This window comes from Haemorhous mexicanus, chromosome 3 (assembly GCF_027477595.1).
Source record: "Haemorhous mexicanus isolate bHaeMex1 chromosome 3, bHaeMex1.pri, whole genome shotgun sequence".
NCBI lineage: Eukaryota > Metazoa > Chordata > Aves > Passeriformes > Fringillidae > Haemorhous > Haemorhous mexicanus.
The window spans coordinates 87,971,611-87,993,284 of record NC_082343.1 but is presented as its reverse complement, the minus strand read 5'-3'; the positions used below and the strand labels follow the sequence as shown (position 1 = coordinate 87,993,284).

Genomic DNA, 21,674 nt, shown 5'->3' with positions numbered 1-21,674 from the left:
GGACCAGCCTCCCCAGACCCAGCTCCTGGGCAAGGACACGTCCCCAGCTTCTGCTGTAAAATCAATGCGGGAATTGCAGAGGAAGTTACAGACATGTAGCTCAATTTGGCAATGTGAAGAAGCCCACCAACCCTCCATTGCAGGGAGGACCCTTTGATGGGTCTGGTTGGATGTCACCTTTGCTCTGCAGGAGCATCTTCAAGGCTTCCTCAGTGCCATGTCTCCACATTTTTAAACTTTTCTGTCATCCCCTCCTAAGGAGCATTTTGGGACATAGGAGGTGGGGGGAAAGCAGCACTGCAGTGTCTTACCTCCTCTTGGCTGCATGGCTTGCACTCCCCCATGGCTCAGTTCAGGCAGAGGAGCCAGACTGGTAGCTCTGCTGAAGAAAGCCCTGCTGCTGTCAGCCCAGAGCACAGGTGGGCTTCCACCCAGCCTAGATCCCAGCTGAGCACCACTGCCTACAGCTGGCAGCAGCAAGCCTTGGCAGGGCTATCTTCACTGGCTAAACAAAGCTGTGGAGAGGAATGTCCTAAGGCAGTGGGAGAAAATGCTGGTCTTTGCTGTACTGATAGCCCAAATCCTTTGGGGCAGGAAAGGCTTCAGTGGATAGAAACTACTCTATCTCAGAAACTCGTTAGGGATGGGAATCAGCAGGCGTTTGGCAGCTGGCACTGTGGGATCAGCACGCTCAGAGAATAGCCCACCTTACCTCCCAGCAGAAAACGCTGAAAAGCCAAGGAAAAAAGTGTTGATGACATATCAGCCCCTGAAATACAGCCCCAAGTTGTACTGTGGTTCACAAATGCTTCTGGGTTATTCAGTCTTCGCATCAATTACCCATGTCCCATTCCACTTCCCAGACTGCTCCTCTGGCACCTGACTCCGACCTTTACCTCCAAGCACATGTAACTGCTGTTAGTGTCACTGGAACTCAAGGGGACAGGATTTGCTATGTCAGTTCTGGGATTTTTTGTATACATTACCTCCACAGGCTTGCTAGCAACACATTGATCTCATTAAATTATTACAGTCTGATCCAAACTTCTTGCACTCACCAGCTGTATTTCCTAGTCTTTTGACAGCAGCATTTAAAATTGACTTTTTTAAAGGTGACACAGAAGTTGCCAGTAAATGAGTACATCCCTCTAAAACTAGGATTTGTGCAGAGGGGAAAGGTTATTCCCAGTTGTACCAGCAAGCACTAAAAGAGACAAAATTACTTACAATAACTGGAAACTAGATGAAAAAAAACCCCAAAAACCCAAATACCCAGCTGTCAAAACCATGCTATGTTCTCCCAGTTGTGGCTTTAAAAGAAGTCAACAATTTAGCCAGATCTTATCCACTTTATTTTCACTGAATAGAAGATGTTTGCTCTTTCAGAAATACTTAATTAATACATGCCCTGCTGCAAATTAGTGTCTATGTAAAAATGAACTAGTTAACTCCTAAGATCATGTTCTACTGTAAGAACCCTATAGACCACTCAGTGCCTTTTAAAAAAAGATGTGTTTTTTCAGTGGCTATTTATTTTCAGTGGCTATTTATTGCTCTTATGCTGATATATCACTGTATGCTTGTATCACTTAAAATACATGTGGTGTATGTGGTCTTTTGTGGCAAAGATGTAAATACAAACTGCTGCAATGTACTTTGAGATACGTGTCCCTGACTACTTAACTTGTTTCTTACTGCAATGCTAAGTGACTTGCATGGGATGCTTTGTGAACTAAGATTCTTCTTGTTTCACTCTTTAAATGAAGAAGTGTTTGTACAAGCAATACATTGGATTAAATTCTGAACATGCTCTTTGCTCTATATTCCCTTCTAACAATGAAGAAAAAGTTGTATTAAGGAAAAGTTCATTATCTTCTCTCCTACCAAATTGACTTATATTTACAGAAATTAATTATTGTGTTTTGTCATGTATAAACCTGCAGTCTTTCATTAGGTGACTAAATGTTGCTATGCCTTTGAGTTGAGAGAGCTGTGCTTATGAGGCTGCAGCTTCAGATTGATTTTAATAAAAATATGTATGTTGTATTTCCCAAAATTTTACACACAAGTATTCTAATTAATCATTTATCAAAGTATTGGTAGACAACCTCTCTGGTGTATCCAGGCTATAAATGAGATATTTCTATAAATCAGTTCCAGAGTTGTGCAAGTTATTTTAAAAGACTACGTCTTAAATTCTTATTATCTGCAAATGCACACACTGAAAACCAACAAACATTTATCTCTGTTCAGTTATACAACATGGCTGAAATAGCTCCTGTGCAGGAAACTAGATCAAGACTGATGAACCTTGTCTCATACAGAGAGCATAATCAGTCTTAAACTGTGTGTAGGACATGCACTGGGTGTCTGCAAAGAATGAATGTCACCCATCTAGTCTTGTAACTCATGAGGCTGAATATGCATTCCCTATTCAGACATTTCTCTCTGGTGCAATAAGGAGCAGTTTTGCCAGTATAAGATCTTCAGGGGAAAACTCAGCCCTGTTCTGAGGGAAACAAGTAAATTATGTTATGGAATTCTTTCACCTCCTATACCATATCTGTTTCTAAAAGTAGATTTAATGTAAACAACTCTGCATGCACCATATAAAAAAGAAATTGCCGATGATGCATAATCTAACTTGAGGTGGAAAACCTAACCCCTTACCCAGCACTGGAATGCTTAGTAACAGAGTCCTCTATCTCCCCTCACTCCTAGTAAGCTTTGTAGTAATAAAGAGAAGCTCTTCAGGATGTACACCCCTCGGAAACATAGGTATTCAGCATCCTGCCTATTCACATGATGTTTGAGAATGCCAACTAACATCAGGTGCATGATCCATTCACTTCCCCTCCTCAGTGCTTTAAAGTTCCTTACTTCTCCAAATGATGTTTCCTATTTATTTTTAAGTGCTTGTAAGCCCCTTTTTGCTTGTTGCCTGCAATGCCATTAACACAATGGCAGCAACACAGTTGTTTCAAACTCATCCAGCCAGACAATTGCAGTGGCAGCACATCGCGATTTTACGAAGACCCCATTCCCCTTCTCTGCCTGAGACCTCAACTTTTGGAATGCATTGCCCTGTGGAGATCTAAAACTGGGGTTGAATATTTGGGTAAAGCCATTTCCCCAAGTCCAAGAGGATTTTTATGACCATGGCAGTTGATTTCTCCATCGAATTATCAGTGGAGAATATTAAGCTATACCATGCTAGGCAATTACAACAGCCAAAATGTGCAATTGTTCTTGAGAAGAATCCCCTTGGACATAGTTTGTGGGTGATGTCCCTGCATCCTGTACTGGAAGGTAGAGGAATGCATGTGAAACCAAGCGTCTGCTTCAGCTGAATTCTCTGAAAATTGTGTCTCTTACCAAAAATGGTAATTCCTAAATAGATGAATCTTACGGGAAGAAGCCTATGATTCATATCTCAAGCTGATTGCATTTTTTCTTACTTATTAAAGAGAATGTAAAAGACAGTGGAAGTACAACCTGATTACAGAAAATTAGGACCAAAATAGTTTCTCTTCGTTTAGAAATTGTTTTGGAAAAGGAAAAAATGCACAAACACCCTGAATATTTACTTTTTCTGTTTGACAATTGAACTATAATATACTGTGGCCTGAAATGCTTCTCATACTTATTGAAGGTATGAGATACAACACAAAATTTCTTGAGTTTGTGGTCCTAGCATGAGACTGGTGGCGAAGTCTTTGAACTTTAAGTCTCTTAGTATTATCCATTGCATTTGCAATTGTTCAACTTAGCTTAATTTCAGTAAAAGTATTTGTAGGCTCAGTAAGAACCAACACCTGTATTTATAGGTAGCTAACTGCTGAAAATTGGCACATGCATCTGCCTGCTGTTGTTTGCCATAGGTGATAATTTCTGGCAGTTTTAGCTTCTGTCTCAAGGCTCAAAGCCTTCTTCCTCACCCTCAGGCCCTCCAGTTATTTCTGATTCATTTCAATTTCTTCCTATTCTTGCTTCCACCAACTGGCTTAGTATGAAAAGCTGAAAAACAAGGTGAAATTAAGGCTAGTAGCAAGCAGTAGTGCTGCAGGTGTGAGGCTGAGGCAGAGCAGAAGTTTTAACTTGACCAGAAATCTAGGAAGGTGGCAGGCAAATGGGGGAGTGGGACTGGGAAGGAAAGAGATGCTCAGTTAATAAAGTATAGGGAGATGGTCCGTGGAAGAAAGGGAGAGCAAAGGTTTGTCTGCATTTGTCAGTTAAAACAAACTCTTATTCGGAGCAGTCATTTGGACCGGGAGAAAGTGATCGTTCCCTCTGCAGTGAAGCTACAGTGACCTCTAGTGTCCCTACACACCCATTCCTTCATAGAAAGGTGGCAAACGCTGAATTTGAAAACGAAGAAATAAAAATTAGAAAGTCATTTGCTGTCCTAGGGAAGTGAGCGCCTTGGGCATGAACTGGGAGGAATGAGTCATAAGATCCTACAACTGACTTTTCAGAAGGCAGACAAATACAGAAATGTCTCTAGCTTCCTTTTCTATAGCTGCCAGTTGTAATTGATCTCCACTAAAAGATGCTTCAAAGCTCGAGTGTTATCGATAAGAAAACATTCCACAACTTTCAACCTGCAAGAAGAGAGGAGTGATAAGTCCAAAGAGATTACCATTGCCAGGGAAGTCTGTCATAGGAAGAAAAATGTGTGTCAACCAATTGGGCTAAATTATCAGTCAAATAAAGTACAAGAAATTATGGACAGACACACATCTAAAGGAATGCAGAGATAACTGGAAGCAGCTGTGAATCTCTCAGATCATTGTAATTTACTTTTGATTTAAGAACTTGTACTATTTTATTTTCATGTTTCTTTCTCATGGTTTTTGCCTTTTGGACAAACACACAAAGTTTGTGGGGATGTGTGAATATCCAATGGTAATTAACAGGTTTACATTGATTCAAGGGATTTCCTTTGGATATCATGTAAAAAAAAGAGGAGAAAAAGTGAAAGATAAAAAATATAATAGGCCAGGACCTGAAAGATTGCAGGATTTTTAGCACACACACAAGCCAGTACTGACACAACCAGCATTAAATCAGAATAAAGGGCCCTAAAGGAGCCACTGGCTATTGATTCAAATGCAGAATGTCCAAAGATGCTTGAATGGTGTGCTATCTTCACTCTGCAATTTTAACACCATCTCTACTGTTATTGCAACAAAGAATCCAGAGCCAGGAGCTAGGCTTTATGATATAAGGAAAGGGACTTTCACTCTAGGGAAAAGCCATGTCAGGGTATGCTCAGAGTGCTCTGATTCAATTACTCCTTCATGATCTGTTATTTATCATACATAGAAGAGCCCCAAGACAAGCTTGTGTTCCTAAGCACAAGCTTTCTTCTCTCAACCTTTCTTCTCCACTGTCAGTCACACAATCTATGCCAGTGCTGAGAAGGACCCAGTGACTTCAGGAACATTTCCCACCAGTCTCAAAATAGGAACAGGGATCCAAGAAGCAAAGAACTGCTCTAACTAGTCTCTTTGGGTATGCATCTCAAGATGCAGAAGAGAGTTTTCAACCCTCCTTCCTTCAGGGGCTGTGTTTCTCTTCACAATGCAGTACTCTCTGCATGGACCCTTGGCATGCCAGTACATTGTCATTGCTACAAAGCAGACTTGAGTTGAGTTTTTAAGTATAAGCTCTGCAGTTTACATTAAAATTTTAATTCTCAGCATTGCACTTTTGAAAAATGTCTGTAGTACAGATAAAATGCCTACTGTTCCTTTCACCATTGCCTCTCTGCGTTGATTTGGAGAACTAAAGATATTCAGGTTAAGTAGTCATTGTGTACCATTCAGCTTTTATAAATGGAATAACCATGTCTACCAATCATTTAAAGGCAGCCACTGCTTTCATTAGTACAAATTAATTGACAGAACAATACGTGTTGTTTTGACGTTGGTTTTAAATTTTCATTTATATTTTGGAGTTGATGTGATTATTAAAAAATATTATCTATATAGATAGTTTTTGGCTATTAATAGTTTGGCTATTTTAGCCATTTTCCTTTAATTTTTACTAGTGCAGCATGAAGAGAGATGTCCAGAAACTTTTTAACTCTAATATTTGGGAAAAAAAGCATTATTTTACATCATTTTTTAATAGCAAGAACAATTTGAGCCATAAGGGGAGTTTAAAAAAAGGGGGGCACTTGTAGCAATAATATCTATTAGAAGAAGTTGGTTTTGATTCTCTTCCTCATTCTGTATGAGAGTGCAATAATGTGGTTAATAAATATTTTACAGTTTATATTTTCATTGCTGTGAAATGCAAAAGATTCCTGAGCTGAAATATAATTCAGTCTTGAAATGTAATTTGTATTCAAAGCTAAATTCTGGAACACTTTTCTTTCAAATACTAGGTTCTCTGGGTCTTTTGTATTGCTTATGCCACAGCATTGGGTAACAATTTACAATGGAAATAGATAACATTTTCATCCCTGTGATGTATTTATTTCAACAATTGCTTATTTGGGCAAGAAAAGAAGGGGATTACATTGAGAAATTGTAGTCAAGGTATTCTTTCAAGTAATCCAACATGCCATATAGAAATACATTTATCTAATAATCTTTCTATTGATGTGCTCATTTTTCAATATTCTTGTAAATTGTCACAGTATAAGCACCCCAGCATGTGTTTTGCCTGCAACAAACTGCATCCTTTCTGCTCTCATGGATGTTTGTACTCAGACTGAAATGCTATGCTTTGCTATGCATGGACAAAGATATGTTTATCACAACATTTCATGGCCACAGAGCTCATAACTACTTTCCATTTCATATCACTTCATATTAACACTATTTTCAGAATGCAGTAGGTTAAACATCTAAGAACCACATAGTCCATATTAGCATTAGTTAATTACCTGCAGGCTCTGTTCCTGTTCAAAACATCTTATGGGCATGCTGAAATTAAATGCAAAGACCTTGAGAGTACTAGAAAGTGTCTTAACTTCAAGAACCACCATCATTTTCAGGTGGGCAGTCTTTGGTAAAGGTGTTTTAAAAGACCCCCTGCAAAGCCTACACCAGTAGGACTGCAAGTCCCAGTAACACCATGCCATGAACAGACACTGCATTGCCCTCATCGTCTCTCCCCTTGAAAGAACAGGACCACTGATCAAGGTGACCATTCCCTTGCTCAACCAATTGAATTTAACCTTGCCCATAAAACAAGGTTTCCAGACCTTGGTATCAGACTCCTTCTCTGTTTGCTCTTTGTGTCTTCTGCTACAGGAAGGGGCAAACAAAGGCAAAAATGTTAAATAATTAAAAAGTATAGGTAGCTAGTCACAGTGACCACAGGATGTTCATCAGATATGTTTGGACAAAGGTAATTTAAGCACCAGGAAATAGAAAATCTACAAAACCCACATTTAGTTGGCTGGGGGAGAGGATTGCAAGCACAGCAGGAGGGAAAAAAAAAAAAAACAACCTTAAAATTGGTCAACCATAAGAGCACAGGGTCACCATTGATGCAGCAGACACAGTCATGAGCTTGGCTGGGCTCTGTTACCTGTCCATTACCACCTGCACATGGTCAGCTCCCAGCTGAATCTTCAGCAATGACTTTAGGGAGCACACACCATATCATTACATCTCCGTTAATCAGTCATCATGCTGTTTCTTGGATATTTTATTCAGTTTGGCTTTGTCTTGTCCAAGTGCTCTAACAAGGAATTCTGGATATGAGTGATCACTAATCATGCATATGAAATGTTGGAAGTGCCACATCCTCCAAAAGCATGAATATACACTAACAGTATTTTTTGCCTGCTCAAAAAAAAACCTCAAACCAAACTACATGGCATGCAGTAACAATAAAATACATTTTGGATTTTTTTATCTGAAGATATGGCCAGAAATGCACTGAACTTGGCTGACTAAGATGGAGACAAACCTTCAAGTTCAAGGAATAGAAAAAACATCATAGACATTAATGTATAATAATTGGGTGAAATTGTTTCTATTTGTTATTTTTAATTTCCTTTAGAAGGTTATTCTGTACTGTATGATAGACTGGCAATGCTAATGCTTCTACCAAAAAACAATTACCTCGAATCAGTTCCATTCACAAATTAAATACATTAATGAAATAGATTCAATATATTATAAATATATTCAATGAAAATAAAAGTGTTTAGGAAACAGATTCATACCAGTGAGATTTTTTTACACATTATTTTCAATAATCATACAACAGAAAAAAGAAATTGATTGAAATAACTATGAAATAAAATATATTTCTCTCTCTCACAGTCAAAAGCTAAGTTTCAAGGAGCGGGTCCGGATGGCCAGCCCACGAGGTCAAAGTATAAAAAACAGGCAGTCTTCAGTGGGGGATCGCCGGTCACCAGGTGCTGACATTGCCACCGAGGGCAGCCCAACCAAAGTCCAGAAGAGCTGGAGCTTCAATGACCGAACCCGCTTCAGGCCCTCGCTGCGGCTGAAGAGCTCCCAGCCCAAACCCATGGTTGATGGTAGGAGTTGTTCACCCCTTGTTTGTCACTGCACGCTGCTCCCAGCCTGCTCACACTCCTGCACACCTGCACAGTGATTGTGCACATTTTAGGGAGGCAGAAAGAATTGCAGAGTCACAAGCCAGCTACAGTCTTTTTCAAAGACCCCAATAATGTGATTATTTTTTTTACCAAGAAATCATGTCAGTGGTGCTTAGGAAACAACTGGTGGAAAAGGGGGTCACTGTGAAAAGTCACAGTGGATTAAAGGCATCCCAGGGAATTGGCTGTGGCAGCTCTTCTGTCATGGCCCCTCTCCCAGTACTGAGCTCAGCTGCTGCCCAAACCTGCTGCCTCTTGCTTGTGGTCCATACAGCACAGCCAGCATTGTCTGTGCCTTTGTCAGCCAGGAGCACAGCTTGTACAGAAGGGGGTCCCTCAGGCAGAGCAGTCCCAGTGCCTGCACTGGTGATGCAATCACCTGCCACCAAGGGACACACTGCTGGGTGCTTTCAGTTTTACAGGCTTGTATCTGCCTTGATAAGGCAGGTAGATTTTGCAAACAAAACCAGTTTTATAGCTTTTATGTATTGCTTTCTATAGGGTATTTTGGATGGAGGAAGCACTCCTAAAATGTAAAGAGGTGGATCTTGGTAAAAATGTCTTGTTGAACCTGCAGCAGGCAGCCCAGCCTTTCCCTCAAGCTGCCTCCTATGCTGTTCCATTCTCTAGCTTAAGTCCAATTTGGCATTAAACTATCTGGTATTCAGGCAAGGATCTTCATCTGACAAAGCTTGCTAAAACAAAGACAGTGAGTCCTCTAACCAAGGAGCACCAAATTGGGTGACAGCAGCCCCCTGACAGGCAGGAGCTGAGAGAATCAAGTGAAACTGACCCCTATGTGGGATGGGTCCAGCACTGAAAGGTGCACTCACATAGCTCTGGGGGTACTGCTGCCCCAGTGGATTTTGTTTTGGGTTTCTCCATTCCCATATTTCCCAATCTATGAATGTTTTGTTCTTTCTTGTGGTACCCTCCATGTAAAAAACAAGGGAAACAAACTGGTTGACTGCCACAGAATGCAGTGACCCTGCCTGAATGGGAAAGGTACAACCTCTTTCTACAATGGCATCATGCATGCTCCATCCAACAATTGTGGTAAGACTAATTAGACAGAAGTACGATGTTGATGTCGCTTCCTTTTTAAGAGCACGTATTATCACAAACCTGTAGGTTGCAAAAACTCATTGAACTGCAATGCCCCATCCCCAGTGAGGATGTTTTACACAACAGATCTCTTCAGGAAAAGCCTGAGTAAATAAACATTTCCTGGAGGGCAACCAAGACAAACCAATGGTATTTGCTAAGGTCATCATTCCAGGCTAGCCCTCTCCCATGGAGATGTCTCAGATTTTCCGAAATTCCGAATTTGCCTGAGGTATAGTGAGCTGCTGGGGTGTATCAGCCACCAGGACACTATCCAGGTTGCTCCACTCCACTATCCACTGCTATCCACTCCTATCTCCATCCTGGGTTACAGGCCCTGGCTTATGTCCCATGGCAGCTGTATCACAGGGGCTGTGTGACCTAGCCTGGGTCTCACGCTGATGTGAAGATCAGCCAAGGCCACAATGGGAACTGAGACATGCTCTAGGTGGCATAGTGGTTGAAGCAACCCTGTCTAAATTTAGCCATCCTACATAATCACTTATAAAGCACAAGTATCGTCCCCAAACCGCATCAGAAGTAATTTCATAGGTTAAAACCCTGTAACTCACACCGTGCCTGCAAGTGACCTAAGGAGAAAATAATTTTTTGAGCACTCTCTCAGAGTATCAGAGGCTCACTTTTGCCCCAGCTCTGCAGCTCCTTGCTGAAGCACCTGTTTCATTTTTCATCAGCCCATTTATCATAGAAGCATTTCCTCAGCACGTCCCCTATTTTGTCCTGTACCTATTGCCATCAATAACAACTATGTGCACAAGCAGATCATGCTGCCTCTGATTGTTTCCCCCTCACGGAAAAGGTGGCATAAACAGCACCTTGGGTATAACTGTAGATAAAAGACAGAAACAACAAGAGAGCACTCATTCCTGTGCACAAACCCTTGAAGATCTTCCCGCTCCTCAGGGCGAGCACAGCCTGTTTCCTGGTCAGTGATTTCCAGCTACTAGTCCACCCTTATGAACTGAGGCCAACAGATACAACCCATTTCTCATCTGTGGCAGAAGGAACAGCTTCCATTGTCTCCAGCTTTTAGGCAAATGCCAAGTTTCCATTCTGGGACCTCATCCAACTACTTCTAGGACCAGTATGATTAGAGAGATGTCCAGTGTGCTCACTGCTGAGAGACAGCTCCCTTCTGCCTTACCCAAACTTTTGCAGGAAAAGTCAGGCACTACTAACCTTCATTTCTTTTTCTTTCTTTTCTTTCATAGCTTGATACTTTCTGCATTTGACAGCTCAGTGAAAAAGGTCTCAAGATGATGTATTTAATTTAGAACATCTTGCATTTTTCACTGGATGAAAAAAACAGTATTTGCAGCATATTATTCTTATCTCTTGCTTGCCAGGTCCTCCAGTTTCCTCCTTGAGGTATTCCCCAGCCAAATAATTAATAATTTTGTCAGGCCAATCATCAAGCCAAAACTAGAAGTCAAATTTTTGGGGTGAAATCTTGGGCACAAAACAGTACCCTTGAACTTCTGGTCCTTCTGGTGAGTCCTACATCTCTGTAGGGTGTTTGGTGGGAGAAGAAATTACATTACAATATACCTTTGGGGCAGTGACAACATAGTGCTGGATACCCAGTTCAGTGTCAAAACTTCATATCAGTGAAAAATATAGAGTCTTACTATGAACTTCCTCTTCCAAAAGAGAAAAGAAAAGGACATTTCACCGTATGGGATGTGGAGTTGTAAATGCTCTGCCTAGACAGAGGACTGATTTCTGTGTGAAAATAAAAGAAAGATGCAAATTATAAGGAGAGGCTTCCAAAAGGAAGGAAAATTGTTAGCATATGAGGATGATTTAAGGTAGATAGATGGTCGACACAGAGACTTTGCAGTGCTGACTGAGTTCTGGTAAGGACATGGCTGGAATCTGGGCCAAAACCATCAGAAAGAGGCTGCTGGAGAAACTCAGCATTAGCAACCAGAAACTGGCTTGCAAAGGGAGGTTTCGAGTCCAGACAGGAGCTCATGGGGGTAGCTAAAGGGCTAACCTGATTGAAAATGTAGTAGCTTGCCTCTTAGGCTACCCAGAAACAAACACTCCAGCACTCCCCCACTGCATATTCAAATCATAAAAGGAGAATTTCTTGGCAGCAAGTAAAACACTTAAGCCAGCCACTGGTATATCCCAAAAGGATTTTGGCATAACAGCCTTAGAACAGTGTGACAAAAACCATTGCACAAATGGCTTTATTTATGGTTAGTAACAATCTTCTGAAACTGCCATAAACCATTTATTGCCATTGACAAAGTGGGTCTGACAATGACAGTAATTATTTCAGTTGCATATGTGCATTTGCAAATGGAATCCAAACCTGAGAGAGGTTTGATGGTTAGAGAAGTTTTTTGTGGCCTGATTGGAGATGCTTTCTAGGGCATTCAGCAACAGCGCTGGGGAAAGTGAATATCAAGACTTACATAATCAGATTTTAAATACATGTGCAGTCTCTGGTGACATGTAGTTCACAACTTCCAGAAATCTTGTTGAAGAGGGGACTCTGCACAAATTAACAAAGGTGCCAGAATGCTGTATTTCCAATCTCTGTTATCAGCCTAAAAGGGAATTATAGGATGAGGCAGATGAAAGGGAAATTTTCACCAATCAGGAATGGTAAATAGTAGCTTTACAAAGCACACACTTTAAAAGGATTGTATAGGGTCATGGAAGAGCCTTCCCCAAAGGGATGCTGTGTCCCACAGGCAAAGGTACTGCCTGACCTTGGAGTCCCTCACAGCCCCCTGTGCACCTGTACACAAAGTGAGCCAGGAGCTACCTCTGGCCCCAAGGCCTCGTCATGCAGTATGGCTTTGGTTCTTCCCTGTTTTGTTAGCAAAAACAGGGAAGCTGCAGCCAAACTGCCTGTGGGGAGTGGTGCCCAGAACATGAGAATACTCACCAGCAGGGTCAGTCTGTGCCAGTCTGTGCTAGTTATTAAATAGTACAGGTGATCACATGCCTTGCTTAAATCACTGTGCCCATGCCTTGTTGTATGTTGTGTAGCCATCCACAGACACTCAACCACACAAAACCTCTTCTTTACAATGGTGTTCCTGTCCTGTTTTGTTTTCTGCTTGCCTTACTTTCTGAGGAACAGAACCTTTTCTGCTTAAATCATGCACCAGTCTTGTACCACCACAGCTGAATAAATGAACCAATATTATGCTGTGGATGCAGTTTTCTGTGAGGCACAAAAATACCCAATTATATTTGTTTTCTACCCTCCCATGCTTCTAAGCCTCTGAATGAGTTATTGTGCCTTTACTGTAACCTAGAGACATTGTGTGGCTTTCTGAATAAAACATCAAAAGTGTTCAGCACTGGAGATATTACAAACATATTTCATTTGATTAATTAAAAAGAACTCTCTAAGGAAATATTTGATTTCTTGCACCATCCCCAAACATTATACACTCACATGACCTCTAGCCTTTCATTCCCTACAGAGTACTTGAACAAAATCCTGAGGGTAGAGTATATTAGAAGAGCCATGGAAAGAATGCAATTGTGCATTTCAGCCCCCACATCCTCGGTTACTACCATGTAATTTATGTATTGCAAGAATGACAAGTTTTCCTTCCAGTAGCATAAACAGCTTGACCTTGGATAAGGTTCACTTGATGTGGCAGAAGTCCTTAGTTGGGGTGCTTCTACATCTAAGCTTAAATTTGTTGATTCCAAGTGAAGCTGCATGTTGTCAAAGTTTGAAAGAAATTTATTAGCAATATATCAATCTGTGCTAGACAAGAGATTTGTTTTGTTGTTATTGCCTTCCATAGAGCAGATAGAGCTCTCATTTATTACCATTGTCACTGTAATTAACTAGGAAGATCTGGCATTCTGATCTAAGCTCTGAGTCATTTTTGTGAAAACAAGTACAGACCATTGGTTTTGAGGCATTATTTTAGCTTATTCCAGCCAAAGTACTGGCCAAATGAGTCCATAATTTAGTCTCTGTCTTTACAATACCTCTTGAAGAACTTCCTGTGCACCATTTCTCACTGGACTCAGTGGTCACAGGTACAGTGATAATGATTATTAAGGTTAGCCCTGTGAGGAACAGCAGCAGACCATCACACAGAAACATGATTTGCATGGCTTTTGGATACCCTCATCTGCAGTGAAGACTATACAAATAAGATAAGAAGTAATTTTGAGAGGATGTTCATAAAATTTCCCAACCACATGTAACCCACTTGCACCAAATCTGAAACATTTGAGGAATAGTTTTATTTTAATGAAACATTACCAAGGAAATCCTTCATGACTTTTTAAAATACAGGACTGTCCTGTAGATACATGAATCTAAAAGAGCTATAGTTCTCTAACCCTTTGCCTCAGTCTATGATGTCCCTCAACAACAATACCTGGAAATCTCCCAGGGCACAGGACCTCTGAGGACCTTATGGAATATCAGACATATATCAAGTGATGTGTGCTACAAGGTCTTGCAGGGAGACAGTCAATTAAGTGCGACATTTAGCTCATTAGTCTACAGTTCCAGATACTATCATATGTTTCTGCAATTTATTTTACAGTTTTTACTTCTTGGATGTGGTATATATAAAATAACAGAAATGTGTAGCTAAAAATACACTAAAGCCATAGATTTAGAGTCACCTTCTTTTACTTTTCTCACATGGCCATCTAAAGTTGTTGACTAATTTTCTACTATTTATAATAAGATCAGCCTTTCGAGCAGCATAATTATTGTGCATTTAATGAATTGTTTTTAGAAAGTCTCCTGGTCCTCCATATCATCATTCAAAATTAAAAGGATTCCTTTTTAATTAAGCAGAGGGAGCTGTTACATGAAATATTGCCACTGCAGAAATTTCTGAGAAGTCAAATAATAACTAAGGGAAGGGAATGCTAGAATTTTAGATATTTGGAACTTGCTTGCATTATATGATAATTGATATAAATTAAGTTTCTGATCTTAAAAAAATTGCACTTACAGAGAAAGAAAACTATATCATTATAGCCAGAATATGTAAAAAACTTTCCACCAAATCTCTCTTCCATTTTAGCCAAATCAGAGGCTTTTCAGAAATGCTTTAACATAGCTAATGTTGTTAGGGATATTCTTTAAGATACTCTGTGTCACATTGCACTGCAGTTCCCAAAGATGTCCTCTTCTCCTCCCCATCTGGAATGCTTTGTGTGTTTCAGAAGAAAGACAAGGAATGGGCTGTTGATATAGCACTACTGAACTCCCCATCAGTACTGCCAGTAGAGTAGAGGCTCTGGTTGGGCAGAAGGCAGAGTTTACAAGCTTGTGCAACAGTGCTCCTCCTTACAGGAGGCACCAGTTTCCTTCCCTTTCTGAGAAATTCCTTTCTAGCATGGAAATGGCAACCATTTCATAAAAGCTCCCTGTAAAGAATATTTTTAAATGTTGTAAGTCTTATTCCCTCTTTCTTATTTTTTCCACTTGAACACTGTTGTCTACTACCAGGGATTTTGATGTCATGTTCTAGAGAAATATTAAGTATCTAACGTGAAGAGCACAACACTGAAGTACTTGTTCCGCCTTCTTCCTTCTTTCTTGATTAGAAGAAAGTCTTTCCTTTTGTTGGTTACTTTTTCCAGAGATCAAGGAAATAAATACATAATTCTCTCCCTTGGGCCTCCTTTTTCTGGTCTCTGCTCTGGAAAGCATGTAAACATGGGCTGCTGCCTTTCCCCCACGGGGGAGCTTTGGGCATTCTTATTAATATGTGATTAAGTTCCATCACAATTAGCATCGCTTTCTTTAGTTTATTTTTCCTTTGGAACTTGGTGAGCAATCAAAGTAAAACAAAGTAAGTGAACCAGGTACTGTGAGAGAGTCAGCTTGTTGATGTTTTAAAGCAAAGGCAAATTGGGAAGAAAATCGGTTATAGGGGTAGTGAAGGGATTTTGTATTCATGGTTCAACAAACAGGAGGATAATGAGAGCTTGTGAAGAAGTGAGTAGTTTCATAAAACATATTTAAACAAAGGCACTAGGCTAATACACATTTCATTTATAGAAAGGGAAATTGCATTAATCACATGAACATAAACCATCAAGATGTTTGTACATTGAATAATTTTTGAGGGGGAAAAAGTAACTGAGATTTTGTGAAACATTCTATGCTTTACAGCATCTGTGGAAATACTACAAAATATGTGAAGGTGGTTTTTTTTTTTTTTTTTTGAGAATATAGGCTAAATCCCTAACACAGTAAATGCTCATAGTGAAGAAAGATACTTCAAAGGCAGGGTAAAGTTGAGTGAAATACACCTACCTTGCAGGTACCCTAGGCATTACATAGAGCAGCACAGATGAGGCTCTCTTTGCTCACAAAGAGGCTGAAAGAATGAATAATGAGAGTATTAAGCTGCCGGCATTGCTTCTTGAGCAAGAGGGTTCATCTGAGCTCAGTAGCCATGTAAGACTAAGGCAGTTTGGAGTCTCATAACAAAGCAGCTGCCTGGATCCCCCTGCTGCAGCAGACCTATGTAGTGGCACCTCCCACAGGGACAATCTGTCCCCCAAAAACTTTGAATTCATGTCCAGCTTTACTTGCCCAGAAGTTAGATGCACTGAATTACCCATTCATTTTCTTTCTGACCACTCACACAGAAAATGAGCAGAGACATGAGTGTGTCAGATTGGGGTGCCCTGCGCTGCTGCTCTGGGCAGGCAGAGAAGCTCTGCACTCACATGAGGCTGCTGAGCAAGGTGGAGAACAAGCTGTGGAGCTGCATTATAAATTGCTTGGACTTAATTCTCAACTCAAACTCTCAGTTTTGATAACAATATGGCTCAAAATAACTCAGCACCTGTGAAAATTACACCACCCTCCAATTTTTACCTGGAGTCATGTATTTAAATGAAAACCAATCAGACATTTTTCCAAACCAATGTGTTTTTAACCAAGTCAACACAATACTGTGCTGGGACGTGAGTAAGTGCAAGTCATATGCAGGCTATCAACTTTAGGCACCTCTTGAGATTTTTCCATGTTGTGTTGGTTTTGCACAGCCTGTTTCTTGGTAGTGGGGGGGGCATAGAGGTGGCTTCTGTGAGAAGGCTGGTTGTCAGCCTCAGCAAAATTATTTCTATCACCCACATAAAGTACCCTAACTACCTCTTGCACAGTCAGAGTAAGATCTAAGCGCCTCTGAAGGTTTCCAAAAAACGAGTCAAAAGGTCTATGTTGGGATCACCATACCAGTCACTATGTCAGAAGCACTTCCGTAGGATTATTTATTGTGTTGGCACACATATTTATTAATGCTGGATTGTTGTTGCTAGCATATTGCTGTTCCCAGAAAACAAAAAGTAAAGAATCTTTTTTATTCTGTTTAACAGGCAGATAATTACTTGAATGTTACTGACACTGAAAGCAAGGAGCTATGAGAGCGATGTCAGTTTTCTCAGTGCCAAAGCATGTTATTAAACAACAGAAAACACTTCTAAGAAAGGACACATACTATTTACAGAAATAATAAATCAAGCCTTATGAATAACTTTTGCACAGAGTCATATGAAATGCAGCTAAAAACTTGTAATTTTTTTGTTGGTGACATATAATGCTTTAGAACAGCCTAATTTTTTGCCCATTCTTTTGTGGTGATCATAAATGACTCGAGTTTGCATGAAAAATGCATAAATACTGTGAAAAACAGGGAAATATCAAGACAATTTTACTTGCTTGTGCATGCCTCTTCTATTTCTTGGTAATTGCTGCTTTGCTGTGTGATTAAATCAAAGACTGTTCGGGAAGAAAGAGGAAGAAATTAAAAAGCAGCAAAGTCCAGACAGTAGCCCAAAGTAAATAATGTCAGAGATTATAAGACAATGGCAGATGCCTCATCAGCTGTGAAATAAACACGTTCTTTGTTTAAGATCAAAACACATACTGAATTCTAAATATGCTGGTACTAGAAAAAGGTCTGGATTGTTAAGTGGACTGACAATTCAGACACTTAAAGAGACATGCAGGAGTTGGTCTAAATGTGCATTACAAGACATTTTATGCATTGTTTAGGCCATATTCCTCAGCTGCCCATGGAACAGACTTGAAAGCTGCTTAGCTTGTGATAGAGGTTGCTGGAGAGAGAGACGAGGGCTAACCCTAGGAAAGAGACTGGCAGCAAAGCCAGGCTCATGCGGAGGAGCTGCTGCCCACAGTTCCTTGTGGAACCCACGTGGACCATGCACAGCCACCCCAATGGAAAGCAGAGGATACAGACAAAGGGTACAGGGAAGGATGTGGATGTGAGCACGGCTAGGCATGAGCTGGCACTGGGAGGTCTAGCTGTCCCATTAATGCCTAGGAAGGGCCCTCTCTGGGAACAGACAGCAGCTTGGAGAGCATAGCTTAGCCCCATCTGGGAGCTGGCAGAGGTTTGAACAGCTGGAGCTGCTAAAGCAGCCAAACTGACCCCAACTCAGCCCTGACCTCAACGATGAACTCGAGAGGGACAGAAAGCATACAAGTACATCTCACCTCGTAACTATGTGGTACACAACATGAGCTTCCACTGGAAAAATTGGTAAGAATGTGAACTTTGATTTCAGTGGTGTTTTAAGCTGGAATTTTTTCTCCAGATTGCTACTATGTATTTCCCAAACATTTTCCCAGGTCTGCTCAGTATCCTAAAGAAACATTTATGTTTCCCATAGGAATCAAACTAGGCTATAGCTTTTCATTAGGTTTATTGACCTGTGGTATTGAGTGTCTGCCATAATGAAGGAAATTCATATCAGTGGAATATTAGAAAGAAAAAAGGTGATTTATTAGGAGCAGCATCTCTTATTAAATCTGGCTTAAATTTATTAGAATTTTCCAGCATCTGTCTAAAAATTTTGCAGAGGTTTTTATCCGCAAGGGAGCCACATGAAACACTGTAATTACACCACACAGTTCTCAAAACAGTTTTGCAAAGATATACTTTGGTAAGGAAGCCCATTTATTAATGACACTGTGCTTGGCAAAGGACCCAGGAACCGTATCCGTGAGACAACCATACAGAAACATGTTTATTTTAAACTTTCAGGTTGGAGTCTCCTGTTTCACTGGATTTAGACAGCTATAGCTCTTGTGATCTGAGCAGTATTTTTCCTAATTTATACTGGCATAACTGAATAGATTCAAACATTAGAGAGTCACTGGAAATACCAGTAGCGTAAAAAGCTCTGGTTTTAATATGGCACTTATAAATGAGCTGGGAGATTTCCACACTGGGAGAGGTAACTGGAGAGGCTGATCAGATATGACACCTGGAAAGTTAGTGTTGTGGAATACTTAGCAGGTCCTGAGATGGTGGTTTAGGTAGTGTATATACCTATCAAATTAATTATAAAGTTTATTTTAGCTAGTCACATTTCGGGGCAGGGATCCAAATGTTATTGAGGCAGAATGGGTGGAGAGATGTATATTTTATCAATAAGATAAGCCAAGTAAGGAGTGAAGCTCATGAAAGAGTGCAAGGGAAAAACACTCCTGGCATCATTGCAGTCATGACTTACAATAGCAGCACTTCAAAGTTTTGCATGAAAATTTCACTTTTACTGTTTAAAACTTAATTTTTAATTGTTGCATTTGATTGTTTCATGTGAACTTAAACATTCTTAAACATCTTTCTTTATTAAGTTGATCTGTCAAAGATGAATTCACCTGTTATTAAAAGCTACAGATGTTTCTCATAAGTGTACCAGTTCAGCAAGAGTAACAAAAAAAATATATATGTTCCCAAGGGTAATGAACTAGCCAGACTCATTAAAAAAAAACCCAACCAAAAAATGTGCATGGCTGAACATTAAATCTGTGAAGAAAACAATGCAGTAATACCAGTTCTTGAAGATGCTGTACAAAACTGTTTATGCCAAGATGGCATCCCTATTAGATTTAGAAGGTACCATGACATTTTCAGGCACTTTTGACTGACAAATAATATTTTTCATCTTTAATCTGCAGTCTTCCTGAAGAAGGAATTTGAAAGAATGTCCTGTAATCATTTGTGTCTGACTGTGCTTCAAATCTGCTTATAATTTAAAGCCCTGAAATTATTTACTTGAAGTGGTTCTGAATGACTAAACCTGTTGTTTTAAATAACACCCTGAATGTAGGCAGCAACTTAGGACTGGGAAGAAATCTCCTCTGTTACTGAGGGTTACTGAATCCCATCTTTTTTTCTCTGTTTCATGTCACTCATTTTACACTCTCTTCCTCCTGAAGCAGAGACACTTACATGATGAAATACACTGACCTTGAGTAAAATTCTTCTGAGCATTTAGACTTTAGCAGTTGAAGAAAGATGATTTGGGAGAAAAAGCACGTATCCCAAGGAATTTTCCTGTAGTTCATGTGCCTTTGAAATACAGATGATGTATGGGCATCCATGACCCTGCCCTTCTTGCTCCATTTGCATTCCCGCACATTTTAAGCTTGTAAACCACATAGTCATGCATCAGTACCTGTTTTATGTATTGAAATTTCTAGCTAATTCCCAGATGGCAACTCTGCAGAGGTGGCTTTTAGGAAATGTAAAGGATCCACTTTTTTTTACAGTAACTTGGCTTAAGCTCCTGTGACAGAGGAAGCTTGGAATACCTACATGGCTCTGAGGTTTAAGGTGGCAATTATTAATTATTGGTAAAAAATTATTTTGTTTATTTTCACCTGTATTAAAGTGTTGGGTCATTCCACAACCCGCTTATTAAATGAAATGGATCGTCTCCTTTGTCTTCAATGCCAGGTTGATCAATAGTGGTAAAACTGTAATAATATAACTTTAGCATCCTCTGATTCTGCCATTCCATCTGTTAGTTCACTGCTTTCCCATAAAACAGAGAATGTGAGGAAAAACCATGGGATATCAGGAATAACATGCTGGTGCTCAGCTATTAATTAGTTTGAAAAATAATAGGGCATTCTTCCTTTCCAATTTTTACTAATTACTCTGGGACTATCAAGGCATTTTATGACACAAGCAAAGACACACACAGGTGCATCATATAGTTCATTAGCTGAAGGAGGTCTGTCATGCTTGATACATAGTCCTTCTTTTTCCAGAAGCACTGTGCAGGCTGTTAGAAAACACTAAGGAAGAGATTTTTAAGTTTCTCTTATTTAGTCTGCTCTTGTCTTTTGCAGCTGACACCAGTCTTGGAACAGATGATGTCTATGATGACAAAGGGTGTCAGTGTGATGTGTCCGTAGAAGATCTCACCCCTGCTCTTAAAACTGTCATTAGAGCTATCAGGTGAGTAGAAAATATTGACTGAATAAACACTTGAATTTCCTTTAGTTCAGATACTAATAAACTGCATATCAATTCATAAAATGATAGTTAGTTATTACATGGCTATATTTGTTACATAACTAATACTAATATCTTATTCTTCCTTTCTATTTTAGATAAATTAAAACATTTTATCAGTTCTGTTATCAGCTTTTCAATATCTAAAAATGTTACATGATTTGACACAAAAAAGAAAGTAATGGATGCTGTTTTCCATTACATTTTATGCTACTCAAACTACAATTTGATGTACTTTTACTGAGTATGTGTCACCTTGCCTGGAAAAGTTATTTCCTTTAAAAGTGTAGGGTTTTATTGCATTTCCATATTCCTGAGACTGTCATATGACTTTTATTGCAAATTTCTCCTGGTAAGAACAGAATAATTACATTAATTCAATTGTGAAAAGTCTTGCCTACTACTATCCACTAAACTAAATATAACCCAAATAATTAAAAACAAATAGTCTCCTTTTCCAAGAAAGTAGCAAACTGCCTTGAAACTCATAAAGTTACCTGCATTGAAAGTTTAAACTCACCCTCTTGAGGCTGCCAAGGCTATTTAGCTTCCAGAGTATTTTGAAGTATAAATCCTGGCAGTCAAAATCTCCACCATGAAGTGTACAGCAACAAGCAAGGAGAGCTCAAGCATTCCCTGTCTGCTGGCAGCAAACCTCA

General features: G+C 39.8%; 1 protein-coding gene across 2 annotated transcripts in view; it reads left to right on the top strand.

Annotated features, from left to right (window-relative positions):
• Positions 1-21,674, top strand: part of KCNQ5 (potassium voltage-gated channel subfamily Q member 5) — a 277,904-nt gene that overhangs the window by 242,154 nt on the left and 14,076 nt on the right. For both annotated transcript variants that reach the window (XM_059842615.1, XM_059842614.1), the window contains 2 exons: positions 8,289-8,509; positions 20,850-20,958. In XM_059842615.1, the coding sequence (XP_059698598.1) occupies positions 8,289-8,509; positions 20,850-20,958 (330 nt within the window). The remainder of the gene's footprint in view (positions 1-8,288; positions 8,510-20,849; positions 20,959-21,674) is intronic.